General features: G+C 41.9%; 1 protein-coding gene and 1 long non-coding RNA gene across 2 annotated transcripts in view; one reads left to right on the plus strand and one right to left on the minus strand.

Moving 5' to 3' along the window:
- The window catches only part of UBAC2 (UBA domain containing 2), an 87,249-nt gene that overhangs the window by 67,406 nt on the left and 4,666 nt on the right, over nucleotides 1–15,177 (plus strand). The window contains exon 7 of the mRNA XM_068677604.1: nucleotides 1,858–2,103. Coding sequence (XP_068533705.1) covers nucleotides 1,858–2,103 — 246 coding nt within the window. The remainder of the gene's footprint in view (nucleotides 1–1,857; nucleotides 2,104–15,177) is intronic.
- LOC137854329 (uncharacterized) lies at nucleotides 10,344–12,238 on the minus strand. Its single transcript, XR_011095098.1, has 2 exons — nucleotides 12,081–12,238; nucleotides 10,344–11,943 (listed from the first exon to the last, which is right to left on the minus strand). It is a non-coding gene; the product is annotated as an uncharacterized lncRNA (long non-coding RNA).

The following is a 15,177-nucleotide window of genomic DNA, read 5'->3' on the forward strand; positions in this document are numbered from 1 at the left end:
AGTATTTGCAGCCAGGTTCAGTAATTCTTACTCCCCAAAAAGCGACTTGCCTGGTAGCCATACAATCTGGGTTTTCTCAAGTGAGGAGCCTCTATGTGCTACCTCTCTTGGGACCATGTGGTTAGCTTCTGAGGGACCTGCTTGCTGGGTAGGTACATAAAGTACGAGGTGCCAAGAGTAGCTAAATGACAGAAATGATACAAATACTGCTCCACTTACTTACTCTTTGGTGAGTATACGTCTGTCTCAGTTTCCAGTTGACATGCACAAGATTTGGTCATGGGCTTACAGTCCTCTGGAACGTTTTCACTAGAGCTGAGGAAAGAAATATTGAGGTCATCAAGAAGCTTTTGTTCCAGTGCCCTGTCATTCCTGAAGTCCTGTCAGGACATTTCTTCAAATACAGAACATTTTTGTTAAAGGCAACCTTCACTGAGATGCCAGAGGCGGTGTCCTTCCTCTTATCCCATCCCATTTACCTCCTTCCACACAAGAAGATAAGGGGTTAAGGATAGCCTAAGCTTGTTCTTTCCCATTTTAGAACTGTAGCTTGGTTTTGGTGCTATATCCAACCCCAAGACCAGTCATAAAAGATGATAGAATAAAAAGAAAGCGAGCGTTTCCCAAAGCAGAGCTCTAATGTATTGCTCTAAAAGTTATCATCTCAGTGGATAATTAGCAATAACCTTGTAAGTAATCTGAAAAATATTCCCATCTCAAAGAATATTACCTTTTCCTAAACCATCATCATTTGTATGCGCAGCAATGAAATGCTTCTGTATGTTTATACAAATATCAGTGAGATTAAAAGTACATATCCTCAAAAAAAAAAAAAAAAAAAGAAGAATAACCCAGATTTAGAGGTTCTACATTGCTTTTAAAGTAATTGCATTAATTGAGTCTGTCTCATTTACGCATTTTTTCGGGTTTGTATCTCTTCCTGTTCATTTCACTCTGCTGTCATAGCATAATTCTTGTGGCGTAGCAGCTGATAAATAGTCACAAATACTGAAACGTGGCATAAAACAGAGTGACAGTTTGCACAAGAAGTTTGGCCTTGCTGCTGCACCACTTCCAGCTCAGGAGCTTCATGATGGGGTTAAAAATGCTGCTTAGGTGATGCCTGTAGATCAGCCTGGGACACATGGATTTTGGTTGCTCCTTCTGAATATGGAATGAAATCAAGTCCCAAGGCACACATAAGTATGAACACAGGGAATGTTTTGGTTTTTTTTCTTACAAGCAGGAAGAGAGCACCACAAAGACTGTCTTTCTTCAATGTCATTTTTTAATTAACTGTTCTTTTTTTTTTTTTCTCCTAGAAGTTAGGTTGGCACGTGTCTGTGTATACTCTTGGATTTAGCTTTAAATCAGCTGTTTTGCTTTTGTCTCTGTTAGAAGGTGAAACTCGGGGGTGGGAACATAAGGAAGGGTGATTTTTGCTAAGGAACATTTGCAATGCCTCAGCCTCCTCGAGGGCAACCTTAATCTACTCAAGTCAGCATGCAGCACATCCTGATCACTGCCTTTACTAGAAATCAAAATTTTATTTGAAATTTTTTGAAATGGTCGGTTAGTTATGGTTCCAATTCTGAAACAAACAAAAAACCCCAACCAACTTTCTGAGTCACAGGCAATGCAGTGCACAGATTTTAGAAGGTAATATAGTCTGTAGTGGTGAGGAAGTTGGAGGGAAAGAAATCCCCTGTTCTTGACTCTAAACTGAGGTCTCTGGGTGAATACAATAAAATGTTCTTTAAAAAATAGAAGGACCATCTGCTATCTCTGCAGCTAAATTCAAAGAAAACTTGCTGTGTTTAAAGGCTTTGTTTTTTAACTTTCAATTTTTGCTTCTAGATTTCTGGGATTTGCTACAATAGCAGTATATTAAAGGTTCATCGAATTCTTTGTGTACCCAGCTGGGTAGCAAAGCTATTTTCCTGGACTCTTGAACCAATCTTCTCATCTGCGGAACCAACGAGTGAGATTCGAGTGGGAATGGGAGCCACAGTCGACATCCAGAGGCAGCAGAGGATGGAGCTACTGGATCGGCAGATCATGATGTCTCAGGTTGCCCAAATGAGGCGGCAAAGGCAGCAGCAGGTATTGTTACACACACACTCTGTAAGGGTTATTTTAAGTTTACATAACGGGAAACATTCATTTTCAGGACTTACATTTTGTTGATTCCTTTTCGATATATTCTTCTCGATTGGTCTTTCATGCTCTGTCCTACTGCTGATGGTCATTTGGGTGCTTACATAGTTTTGTATGTTAAAACTGCTTCACAAGATGGAAGCAAACGTCAGGCAGTCCTGTCAGGATATCAGTACTTCTGGCATTCTGCAATGCTGAAATGAACAATGATGCTGAATGGTAAAGTGCTTGCTCTTCTGTGGTCTTTAGGAAGAGCCATTGTTGAAAGCTAGGAAATCATAACATTTCTGACTGTTCTGAGTGTTTGTATTGTTAGCATCCTGTTCAGAGGGATTGAAAATTGTCTACATAGCTTCTTTAATTGCAAGGGTACTTGGGATAAAGCCTGCGTCTGTAAGAAAGTTCAGAAATTCAATTCTCTAGCTGTCTTACAGAGGTCAACCACAGGGACTTTCTCTTTGCAGCAGTTAATGCTCTCGTTTTATTTCCTTACTTAATGGAATAGCAGAGCCTTTTTGTTTTCTGTTTTAGTCAAGGCAAAAAACACAGATGTTCACATACTTTGTGTTGTAGGGCAGCAAGACAGAGCTGAGAGTGTCTCAGTTCACTTTTTCCTATACCTTAGAAGTTTACATTACTACTTGTATCAAGCCTGGCAGACAACGTGCGCCTTGCATTGCTCTATTGTGAGCATACATTGCTCCTAATTTTATTACAGCCTAACACTTTGAGGTCTTAATTTAGTTTCCTCTGCCTGAAATGCGGCTAAAAAGTCCTCATTATGTTTGTGGTAACATAGTGCTAGTAGGTGCAGCCATGTTACCATTAAACCGTTGACAGAATTAGAGACGTGTCGGCATAAAACTTTATCTTTGGCTAACAACTGGAGTATGAATCTTTGTTTCCAGTCCCGGGAATTCTGTTTTCTTTAATTTCTTAACGCCTAAATGTGGTCAAATTGTTTCTGAGGTGGAAAGTTTCTCATCTACTTCTCTCTGTTCACACTAGAACATTAATCGGTTTTAACAGAAGAACCGAGCTAGAAATTATTCAATTCTTGAATATCTCTCTTGTATTAGGAAACACACTGAAAGTGTCTGTTGGGCCACAAGCTGCTGTGACGATGGCAGCTACGCTTCTTCAAATAAGAGGAAGAAATTACCAGTTGTTAAAGACAGCCTTTGTAATACAATTTAATTGCGAAAACTAGTAGATAAGATCAAAATGGTAAATGTTTTTTGAGTCGATAACATTTCCTTCACGTTTCCTTGGGTTATGAACAGCAAAGGTAGCAAAATGTCTTCTCAGACTTGACTTCAGAGTTTTTTCAAAAGGTGGAGGGGTTTAAATAAAATAAATGAAAAACTTTTGAACAGCAGTGACTTGCTTCAGCTTAACAATCTGCTGTAACTCTTTCAAGTCACCTTCATGACTGGCCTTTAACTTTAGCATAGCTTTCAGTTTTCCAGTAGTGCTAGACGATGAAACTAGTGAGCAGAAAGCAATGGATTCGATGCGTGAACACTTCAGAAAGGTTCATCAGAAAAAAAAAATGTGTTAGGAAAGCTTTTACCAGGCTTATGACTCATAGAATTTACTGGATATCAACTAAATCATTAAAAGTGTCATTCTCAACTGTTGAACTGTAGTGGTAAAAAATGAAAACCGGGTTAACTTCAGCCTCAAAATAATATTCAACAAATCGAAAACAGTTGAAAACTTGAGAATAATTTTCCAGATAGTTGTACTTGCACGCTTCTTTTGTCTTTAGAGGCTTGGGAAGGTGTAATTTGAAGGCAGCGGAGTTGAGCAGATCCCATTACAGATGAGATTTAAAGGATAATTTTACCCATGGGAGTGAGGCTGGCAAAGATGCAGATCAGTTTATTCGGGAGTTAAATAATGCAAGCTGTAAAGTATATTGGTCAGGTTATCAAATGCAACTTTGGATTATATTTTAGGACAATGTTGTGCATATTTTGGCATCTCAATATGCTGTCCATGGGTAATATGGCATAGGTGAGATAAATTAACATTTTCTCTGCAGCTTTCCATGTTGTTTGGCAAAAGAAAAGGACTTAAACTTTCCACTGCACATTCCTTCCTTTCCTTTACTCTTTCTGTTTATCTGTTTGAGAAGAGAGAAATCAGCTTCCCTGCATATCAATAGCACGTGGAAGAACACAAGAACATGGTGTGCGGTTTTAGCAGTGCTGTGTTGACCTGCAGAGCGTGGCAAACTCTCTTCTGGTCTTAAAGAGGGCCCTTAAATAGACACTTTTTGTCCGAAGCTTACTCTACAGGTCTTTAGAAGAAGTTCTGAAGAACGTGAGCCTGACAAGTCAAGACAAAAAGAGGAAAAGTTTAAAAATAAAAAAGGCAAAGAAAACAATGGAAAAAAACAAACAACTTTCTCATAAGTTGTTTTTCCTGTAGCTCTAAGATATTAAAATATAAATAATTATTTTTCTTCTACTGTTCTCTGGGCTCTTTTACTTTGGATGTTTTCTACCAGGGGAAAAAAAAAAATAAAAATTCTTAGAGCTCAAATTCTTTGAGCTTTACCTTCCCTAGTCTTTCTCTTGCAGAAAAGTTGTGGTCTGGAGGAGTCTGAAGCAGAGATGTGTGTGTGACTGCTGGGCTGCCAGCCCTCTTCACTTCGAGGAGCAGGTTGAGTGACAGAAGCTGACCATAAACCACGGGCTTCATTGCTTGATGTCCCTCATTTAGTTGAGCCCAGAAGTGTGCAGCGGTGCTGTGTCTGTTGTTAGAAACTGAAAATTTATCTTACGTTGCTATTTCTCAGGGGAGTGTGGTTACACGATGACTGATTTTTCTCTTGCTTTCTAGTTGCTATGGATACAGTCCTCACCCAGATGGGCTTGAGCAGGTTGAAAACTTTCTGTTCTTTTTTTTTTTTTTCTTTCCATGGATAATTCTGAGAGATGATGAGTTTGTCACAAACGGAGAATTACTGAACGTTACCTCCATCCACCTTTTGAGGCAGTGAAATAAAACACGTGCCATGTGTATTGATACCCTGAAAAATACCAGCTTGCTATTTTGTAACTACTTCTTAAACTTTAGTTTCTTAATTCTTTGCTTTCCCACTCTTTTGTCAGTTCTATTTTCTTGTTTAAATAATTTATCCTCGTTTTCCTTTTTTTTCCTGTGAACCTGATATCTTTCCTTCCTATCATTTTCACGTTTTCATTTCCCTCTATGTCATGTTCCTCCCGCGTTTTTGTCTCTTCCCCTTTGTCCCCATCGTTTCCCATACTTCGTGTTTGCCCCTTTGCAACGCTCTTCTTTGCTGTGGAGGCAGTTCTCACCCATCATGTCGTACCCATCGCTCATCATTTGCATCTTGAAGGGGTAGAAGATGCATCAGATGTATCTTGAAGGGGTAGAAGCCACTCACCTTTCCCTCGCTCAGGCCAGGATGTAGTCAAAGTCTTTGGCACTATTTTATCCTTCCAATACTGTAATAAGGATTTGAACTATAATGTAATAAACAGCAGGTATTAGGTGTTTTCCATAGTTTCGTATGTTCGAACTGCTTCACAAGACACAAGCAAGCGTCAGACAATCCTGTAAGTCTCCCGACTTTTCTATTTCTTCATCCGTTTCATTTCCCAGCATTTTTCTGAAGTTTATCTTTCTGTAAGCCAGATGAAAGGCCTGGTGGGAAAGGGGAAGAAATTGCTGCATCTGTGCTTGCAGGGAATCAACTTGACTTTCACTTCCCACTGAGAACCTCGGGGGGAGGCTGGCAGATAACCAGGCTGCAAATAGATGAGGGAGGAGCCCGTGCCTAGGTGCTACTGGCAGCACTGCTGGGGCTAAAGGCAGGTGGATATGTATGGGATACAAAGTGCTCAGCACCTTCTGCTGGCAATTACGTGCCACTTCTTTGAGTGCTCACCCCTGTGCCCATTCTGCGTGTGGGGAGGGTGGGAGGAATGAACCCCAGCCCCTTCACCTTGAAAAAATGCTCTCTGTATCCATAGGACGTCTGTTCCTTCATTCATGCTGAGCATGTTAAACACACTGCGTTGCCTGCTTCTTGGTTTCTCTTAACTTTCTTGGCTCAAAAAAAGAGCTTCCCCAGGGTGCTCCAGGCTGTGTGATAAGCCTACAGCCATATATGAAAATCTTTTCTGCCCCTTCCTTCACTTTTAAGCTTTATTTTTGTTCTTTTTCCTCCTTTTTGTTTCTCAGTTCCAACTGCTGTTACTTTCCAGTGAGACCAGAGAGCCCTTTGATGCATATCACAAGGCATCTCTATGTGAGCTTCTTCTGCTTGCAAAGACCAGACTTCTTCTCTAACAATGTGGCTTCCCCTAATTGTTCCTTCTCTAGATGTCTTCCTCCTGGGACACGGGAGGGATGATCTGTGGGGAGATGCATTGAGTGTCTTTATTGTTACGTATCCTGAGAAACGTGCCACTTTCTTATTCTGTGAACTAAGGACTGTGAGGCTGTACTGCTGATTTACCTCCTGGTTATTTTAAGTGGTCAGCTTCCATCCTTGGAAAACAGAATTTAATGGAGAAAATGGAGCAAATTGTCGTAGGACGAGAATTAGTCCTCAGGATGTTGTCCTTGTTCAGAATGCTAGAAACCAATCCCTCAGTAAATATGCTCACAGACAGTCCATTTCTGCCTTCTCAGAGAAGTCTAAGAACCAGATCTGGCCATATCCTTTAGTTTTCACACTGGTGCTGAGAAATATCATTATGGCCAAGTCTTCTCGAATAACTTCAGAAGTCTGAGTACCAAAATGTTTCAAGAAACCTCATGAGACATTCTGTGACCTTTTGCACACTGCCAGGTAAGTCCCTGTAAATTCTCACTCTCACAGCCGAAACTTTGGATGGAAAGAGCTTGCTCATACTGACCACAGATGTAAGTATCACTCTCAGGAAGGAATCTACCACACCAGTTTACCTGAATAAATGGGTGAGATTTTCAGCCCAGTGGTATGCAAAGTCTCTTTCTCTAATTAGGTTTTCGTTCCAACTACTCTGTGTTACCTACGACTCCTCTGGGATTTTGTGACATAATTCAATAGAAACTGTCTTTTACAGTGTTGTCATAAACTTCAAAGACAACTATAGGTAGGGTACTCATAGGATAAAAATGTTCCTTGAGTTCAGATCCCAGAGATATGTGCCTACAGAATTGACATCATGTTTTAAGGAATTTTCTTAACTAGTTGGTGATTTATGGGTTTATTCCAGCCCATGAATGAAGCGTGTATGCTGCAGCAATAATCAGCGTGGCTAAATTTAACTGAGCATTTAACTCATTATTGAGTAACACTGTTGCAGCAGTTGATAACCCACTACTATTTGGGTATTTCTAAATAGCCTTTTTTTATTTATGGGTAACTTGTTCATGGATTCTGGATGTGAAATCATTAAAAATGTTGAATTTCACAGGTGCTTATCCAGGTAACGAGTTTATGACTACTTCCTCTACAGACCCACTTTCTTTTTCTATCTTCTTCATGGAAATCAGCAACTATAGTTCTTCTAGAATAATCTGAATATATGTCAGTAACAGCCAGCTGTCACAGTCACAAGGCTATGTCACTGTCTGAAACTCCTAGTCCTCAGTAGCCCACCTGCTCACACACTGAACTATCATTTTTTCTTAGTCTGGAATTATACAATTCTCTTTCTGTCTGACTCATCATTTGAGCTGTAGCCTTTAGATACTGGCTAAATTTGATACAATATTTGTAATCGATTTCCCTACAGAAGCAATGGCTGGACAACTTCCTAAGGAAAAACAGTGTCTTACTTCAAAGCAAATAATTTCTGAGAAATAGATTATGTTTCTTCTCCCATTTGTTGTTCTATACTCGTACTCTTGACAATTTATTTGAGGTAGTCCCTTTAAAAAAGCTCCTGGCATCCGAATCTCCCCAAGCATTTCAAGAGCATATAATTCTCTGCTGTCTGATCTATGCCTGTTCACAGAAGGCAAGTTTCTTTTTAGTTGTTACTTTCATCTGTATTTTCAAACATGGGTCACAAGGCGTCCAGTTTGGGGGCTGAGATTCTAAAGCTTTTTCTGTTATCCTTCATCTGCACTGAGAGTCTTGTTTGGAAACCATTTCTTCTTCCTAGTGTCAGTTTTCATCTCATGTAATAGAGAAGAGGCATGTCTTTCAGCTAGTACGTGACCCTTGTCAGTGTTCAGGTTTTCTGATGGGAACTCTGATAGCAGCATGTAGAAACTGCAGGCCTGTGTTTCCGACTGTTTGCTGAAGCCTCAGAGGCACAGTAAACGTGTAGGTTTTGCCAAGCAGTATTGCCAATGTGCCACCTTGAACGTTGATTTTGTGTTGTCAACAAATGGAAGCCCATCCTATTTGCAGCCTAAGACAGAACCTCAATCTTCGGTCCCCAAAAAGGGATGATAATTTATTTTTTTTCCCCTGCACAATCACAGACTGGCCCATTATGCACTCAAGTATTTGCTTCTGCTAAGTATATTGGAGAATTTGGTTTTGAGTTTTCTTTGTGCCCAGCATTTGTTAGCTCAGCTTCTCAAATCAAAACAATTTTGAAACTCTGATTTCTCACTTTTGTTTTGACCTCTACTTATTCATGTTTGAAAAGGCTTGTGAAAAGGAAGTGTATGAGAGATTTTCTATCTAATCATCATGCTTCACATGTCACCAGTGAGCATCCAGAGGGCCTTGTAGGAAGGATTAGAACTGCCTCTGCTTTGTGTGAAGTGTCTGAAATGGAGTAACAGCTTGTTTCCCTAAGTCCAGACGTGGTGTTCGTGCTGGTGGACCCACCTTCAGCATTTGTGTGGCACACTGAACCCATACACCCTGGTGACCTCACTCAGCAGGTATTGAATGCTCAACGTAAGAGCAGCTCCAATTCCTTCCATCCCTGTAAAATTCGGGTGGTGATGATGACTGACAGCTGGTGTAGCCGTGACCAGTTTGTATGAAGAGCAGCTGACACAAGCAAGCAAGAGTGAAGCCAGAGAGTCTGCAAATGGAAGTGCTTTGAAACGGTGGCTGAAGCCTCATCTCTCCTGCCTAGAAAAGATCTAAATTCCCATTTCTTAGTGCAGACAAAGTCTGAGAATCCAGCTCAACACTTCCCTGATGCTGGATGAACGAGTACCATCAGGTCTCAGAAACACCAGCTTTCAGTTTCTGGTGGATATGAAGTTTCTTTCTTTCTTCTTGCCGCAGTGATCCAACACTTTGCAGCTGACCTGCCGCACCACAGCAGTACTGAAAAGTGAATGCTGCGGTGATGCACAGCTTGGTGCCGAGCAGGTATTTAACCTCACTGTAATGGGCTGACCACAGAGCAGTCTTGCCCCTTTCAGTATTTTGCGCTGCCTGGCGGGTTTTGGGAGCACCTCCGCAGCTTTTCACTTGCTGCCAGCCAGTTGTGTGTGAGTCATATAACGGTACCCCTTCCTGTCGTGTAGGGCAAGCAGTCTGCAAGACCAAGTGCCTGTGCGTGCATGAGCACACTAGGAAGCGTTAAAAACTCTCTTACACCTCCCCTGAACGCAGCAGCAGCCCTTCCCACCCTGCCGCCCAAGCTACAGATGTGGCTGCCACTTGGCGTTTCTGGCTTCTGCTACTACAGCTACAGCACGTGGTGCCTGTGCTGAAGTCCCTGCCATTGTTTCTCAGGCAGCTTCAGGGGCCAGATTAAGGTGTTCCTCCTAGATTTCAAAGGAAATAGCTGATCAGGCTTCAGAAAAGCCCACATGTGGATTTGTGAACTTCTGTGACACACGAGCTCCTGTGGGAGAATGCAGACATCAAAGTTCAGGATGCAGCAAATAAGAGCTGGAGACAGAGCCTCTTGGCTAAAGAGACTTGTCTGTAGCATAGATTCCCAGAGAAAAGTGAAATATGTTTAGAAACTGCTAGACTACTTTCCTTGGTGAAAAATTCATCCCATCGTTATGGGTGATGCTCACAACACTCACACGGTTACATTTCTACCCCCTTTCTAAAAAGGAAGTTATTAAAGCTTCAAAAAAAAAGAAGTTGCAGATGAAATAATCCCCCAGAAGAGTGTTGACCTCAGAAAAAGAGATGGTCTAGGCAAAGCCCACTGGAAATGTCACTTTTGTCACCACTCTGTCTTACACAACGTCCAGATACTGAGGCAGCAGATCTCAGCGTGTCATTCACAACCACACTTTTTCTTTATTTTATTGGTACGCATACTTCGGAGTCATCTGAAAAGCAAATGAGAGTTTTTTTTGTTTTCAGTACATTATACGTATATTTTTAATGAAATTTTGTATGTAAGAAGACAACATTTATACCAAATGCTAAGTAATGGCGCCTATGCAGAGCAGCAAACTCTAAAAATGTTACTTTAAAAGATGAAATGCAAAGCAATTTCCTTTTTTTTTTTTTTTTCTTTCGCTGTGGTTGTTGTGTTAAGAAAAGGTGAACAGGACAGATATCAGGAGGTGTTTCCTGTTTGTGCAAACAGATGGCGAGTTGGCATTAACCATATACATGAGATAACATTATCAAAATATCTTAACCACATGCATCACTTTCAAGAGGACTTTTATAAAGCATTTTCTTTCAATTCTGGTAAAATAAATCTAATTGAAGTAGATGCACATGGTAGCTACTTCAGTGGATGCTTGTTAGTTGTCCACAATACATTTTTATTTGTCAAGTTTTGGCTAGGAAGTATTTTACAGAGTATACCATGGCAGGTACGTATATGGGAAACAGGGAGAGCTGCCTCTCATAAGAGAGAAAGGAGATCACGTGAAAAAAATGGTGCAACTCGGCTTTCAGCAAGCTGTACAATCAAAGACATTTGCTAGTTCGTAGGGTGGTATGAATATATTTTCCTTTACAAGGAAAGGAGTATCCTCCTTTCTTGTAAACAGCATTGTCCCAGGCACTACTAAAAAAAAAAATCAAGGATGTGACCTAACAAGGCATAACGTCAATACGTAAAGCAGTGGCGGCTATCCAAGAGTAATTCATCAATATGGTATTTCCTTATAACATTTTCTGGGGGGGAGAACTGCCGTTTTTGCATTCCCTTAATTGAATCCTTTCCTAAATCTCATCCTTTGGTCATCTGAAGCTCGTGACTGATTTGTCGTTTTCCTGTAGCAGAAGTCCCAACATTGCCAGTGTTTTCCTCATCTCCTTCTAGTAGGGATTTATCAGAAATTGATAAAATGGGCTCCTCGGTGCGTTTGTCTCCAGTCAGACAGTAACAACGAATTTGCCATCAACCAATTCACTCATTCTTTGTACTGCTAACATCAAAAGAAGCTGCAATTTTCTTTAGTTAAAAAATAAAACCTTAGGAGGAAGGGTGCGAGAAAGGCTTGTAGGATTTTCCTTAAATGTATCCAACTTCCTTCTCTTCAGCTAATTGTTGGAGCATCTTTTTGTCAAGAGTTTTTCCTGATGATGCAAGGAAGATTTTGTTGCAGGCAGAAATGAGGGCCCAGTCACCACCTCATACAACATGCTTGTATGAGTGATGGTTTGTGGAGTGATTTTTTCAGTGGTTGTCTCTCTCTAGTAGAGGAGCAGACGTCAGGACATCTGAAATGCAGTTTCTGATTAATGTTGTGAAACTGAGCTTGATGATTGACAACAAGACTAGAAATTCTTCACAGCATCCCACTGCAGGGCCTGCAGCGTGTGTGCAAGCTGACGGGAGCCTCGTGATGGCGGTAAGCTTGGTGCTGCTTCAACGCCGGGAGAAGAGAAGAGGCCTCCTCGAGCCTCTCATCCTGCAGAACAGATGAGACAAAGGAAAAATTAAATACGCAATAAATAAATAAATAAATAAATTTTGCTATAGTGAGTCTGACAAAATCAGACGTAGAAGATTCGGACTAGGAAAGCAGACCACAAGAAGAAACCTTACCTACGTGTGGGTAGTGTGACGAGCGGTTCCTGTCAGCCTGGATGGGGGAAGGAGGTGGCGTATCGTCACATCGTGACCCCGAGCACGCCGACAGGCTCTCCAGGGGGTTGCATCTGCCCAGGCTGAGGGCCAGCTCTGACACGGGACAGCTCCTAACCCTGGGGCAGACTTGTGAGAAAGAGCTGTGGTTGGAAACGTCCGTGAGAAGCCTTGTTGGGGCCTCGCCCACCTCGGCTGGGAGTTGCCTCTGAAGGCAGGGCCTTCCCCTTGGCCTTTGCCGAGCTGCTGCGTGGATACGCCTGTGCCAAGCCACATCTACCCCCGACGGGTCCTGACCCCACTGGTGGGACTTGTAGGATTGATCTTAGACCTGCCTCATGGCAGGCCAGACTCCTGGCTGACCGTGGCTGCTGTCACTGGGCCTGTGCTGCTCGTCTGGCGTGGCCTCTCTGCTGGTGTGTTGTCACCTGGGCTGAATACTAAACACTCAACTATTTAGTATTAAACCTAATTATTCTCATAGTAAACAGACAAACCAGAATCACAGAACTGCCTGCCTTTCCTTAAATGGATCAGACTGACAGACATTTGTCATGAAGGTGCTGCTCAGGAAAGGAGCTGACATCCTGGGCCCTCGATCACCCCCAAAGGGGCTTAATTATCAGCCCCTTTCCTGCTTTTTTCAAGTTTGCTGATCTCCACCAGGGACTCTCAGGTGATTTAGAAGCATTGCTCAGATGAATTTATCACATTGGTTATCGCCGTGTGAAATCTTCCTGACGGTTCTCAGAATAAGTGGCTTAGTGTGGTCACAAAGTGCAGAACTCATCACAAAATTGTGAAGGGGAGGGCTGAAGAGTAACTTCTGTAAGGCAAGGTAGAGTATTGGTCTGGAAATCTGCATATTTTTAACTGGAATTTGAGAGCTTTAGTTAATTTAAGGCATTTTTGGATGCTCACTTTGGGTCAAATTAAAAATCACAGTTCTTACTGTCTTTCTGTTGTGATAGTTAAGCTTATCTGAAAGTCACCATCCACACTGGAAATCCACAGCCTTGATCTCTACTTTCTGTGGATCTGAGACAGTAGCAGTGCTTCCTAATGTCTTCTTCTCTTTACTCTTGGCCATGGTACCAACTCCTGCTGCAGTTCCCTGGATCTCTGCTCTTTTACATTGTACAAGCCTGTCATTTAATCAGAAGCAAGCCTATGAAGGGAAACAATTTCCCTGCAATTAAGGATCAAGAATCTTAATGTGCATGGCTTAGATGACCTCTGTGAATACTCAGTTGAGAAGTAGACCATCCAGAGTAAGCTGGAATTAATCCTGAACATCGGTGGTCACAAAACATTAAGACTTTCAGCCTTCACTACTTGTATTTTGGGTATTCTCAAGTCGTTAGTTTAGGCAAGAGCTGGTGGGTTACGTTTGTCACCATTTCCAAAGGTAATTGAAATATTCCGAGGACAGCTGGAAAGGATGTTTCCACAGCCGTGCTGGTCTGTCTGTCTGTCTGCTATCTCTGGGAAAGGGATCACAGGCTTTGTGCGGAACCGTTCTTAGTGCGTCAGCCCGTATCTGCAGCTTATCAAGTTTTCCATTATAAACCTTCAAAACTAAGCAGTTACCTTATTAGGGAGTCTGGGTTTTGTACTGCAGGCAGTGCATTTCATGCACACTGATTTAAAATGTAAGTTTAGGAGAAAGAGGCAGCCAGGCCTCTTTGTTACGTGTCAGCAGCACGGGGCAGGGCGGATGCAAAACCCAACTGGAACAGGCAGCTGAGAGCACAGCTGGAAAGGCACATTTATTTCAGTCTTCAGATACACCAACATACTGATAAATTAATACATTTACTGTAGATTTTACATTTCATATGCATTATTCTCTGTGAATTCTGGTGCTACAAAAAAATAAAAATAAAAATGCCATGGTCCTGCTGGCTTTTTTCAATTCAGCAGTTTTGCTTGAATCACCCCTGGAAGCATTATTTTCTCCCCCTCTGGTCTTTCAAAAAAGAAGAAACACAGGCAAAGCAGCCTATGTTCATTGTTCTTGCTTAACTGTAGAGCTTAGTGGGCTTCCAGAAATTCAGAATTAATGAATTAAAACACAACATAACTCTGAGCTAGGGGAAATTATAGATGGGGAAGTACAGGACATGTGATTTTCCAATACCACGGAGAAGCAGTGCATCAGTCTCAGTAGTAAGTCTGAGATCCCTCTCCGGGCTTAAACTACAAAATAATTCTCCTTTTTACTGTGGCTGCTTGGCTAACGCAAGGCGTGAAATCCTTCAAGGTAAAAGCTCGTGATGGTTAAGCAGATGAGTTACATGGTGTACAAAGTAGAAATGTAGGTGGGTAACAATTTTTTTAATCTCCAAATCACTAGGAGTGGAAACTGGATTGAAGACTGGTTATGACTCCTAGCTATCTCGCATCTTCACAGGGAAAAAAGTGCTATAACGTGAGGGACTGGAACATTTTGCAAGCGAGTGGGTCAGATCTAACAAGTCCCCAGATGCTTCGTCAAGCGTGCTATTGCACTGCCCCCTGTGGTGTCTGGGCTGGCTGGGTCTCCTTGGGAGAGAACGGAAGAAAGCAAAGGAAAGGGCAGGAACCCTAAATAAATGATTTTTTTTTTTTTTTTTTGTCTGGGATCAGGTTTTGCTGCTGCCAATGATGATCTGGTGGAGCAGAGAGCATTTAATGCTCTAGGAGTACATAAAGGCAGGAAGAGCCCTAACTGAGAGGAGAAAAGAAAAAAAACTCCTTAAGAGGAAGGTCTTCTGAGAAACGACAGTACAGAACTAAAATAGAGCAACTAGAGGAAGGAAGCCCGTGTCCTATATATACAGAAAGGGAGGGGGATCTTCTCCATAGTAACAGAGGGAGCCGGCGAGGAGGGAGAGCACAACACCAGCTGCATCGCAGAGAACAGCGAGGGATGGGGTTGGCTGCTCTTCCCCACTCGCAGGTCCTGCTGTGATAGGAAATCCCTTCAGAGGTGTTTGTTTAAGGTCATGAAAGGAAGGTGGAATACTCCTGGGCACTGCTAACGCTTGTGCTTCGTGTTCTAAACGTCTTGCTGTTA

Source organism: Anas acuta, chromosome 1, assembly GCF_963932015.1.
Source record: "Anas acuta chromosome 1, bAnaAcu1.1, whole genome shotgun sequence".
NCBI lineage: Eukaryota > Metazoa > Chordata > Aves > Anseriformes > Anatidae > Anas > Anas acuta.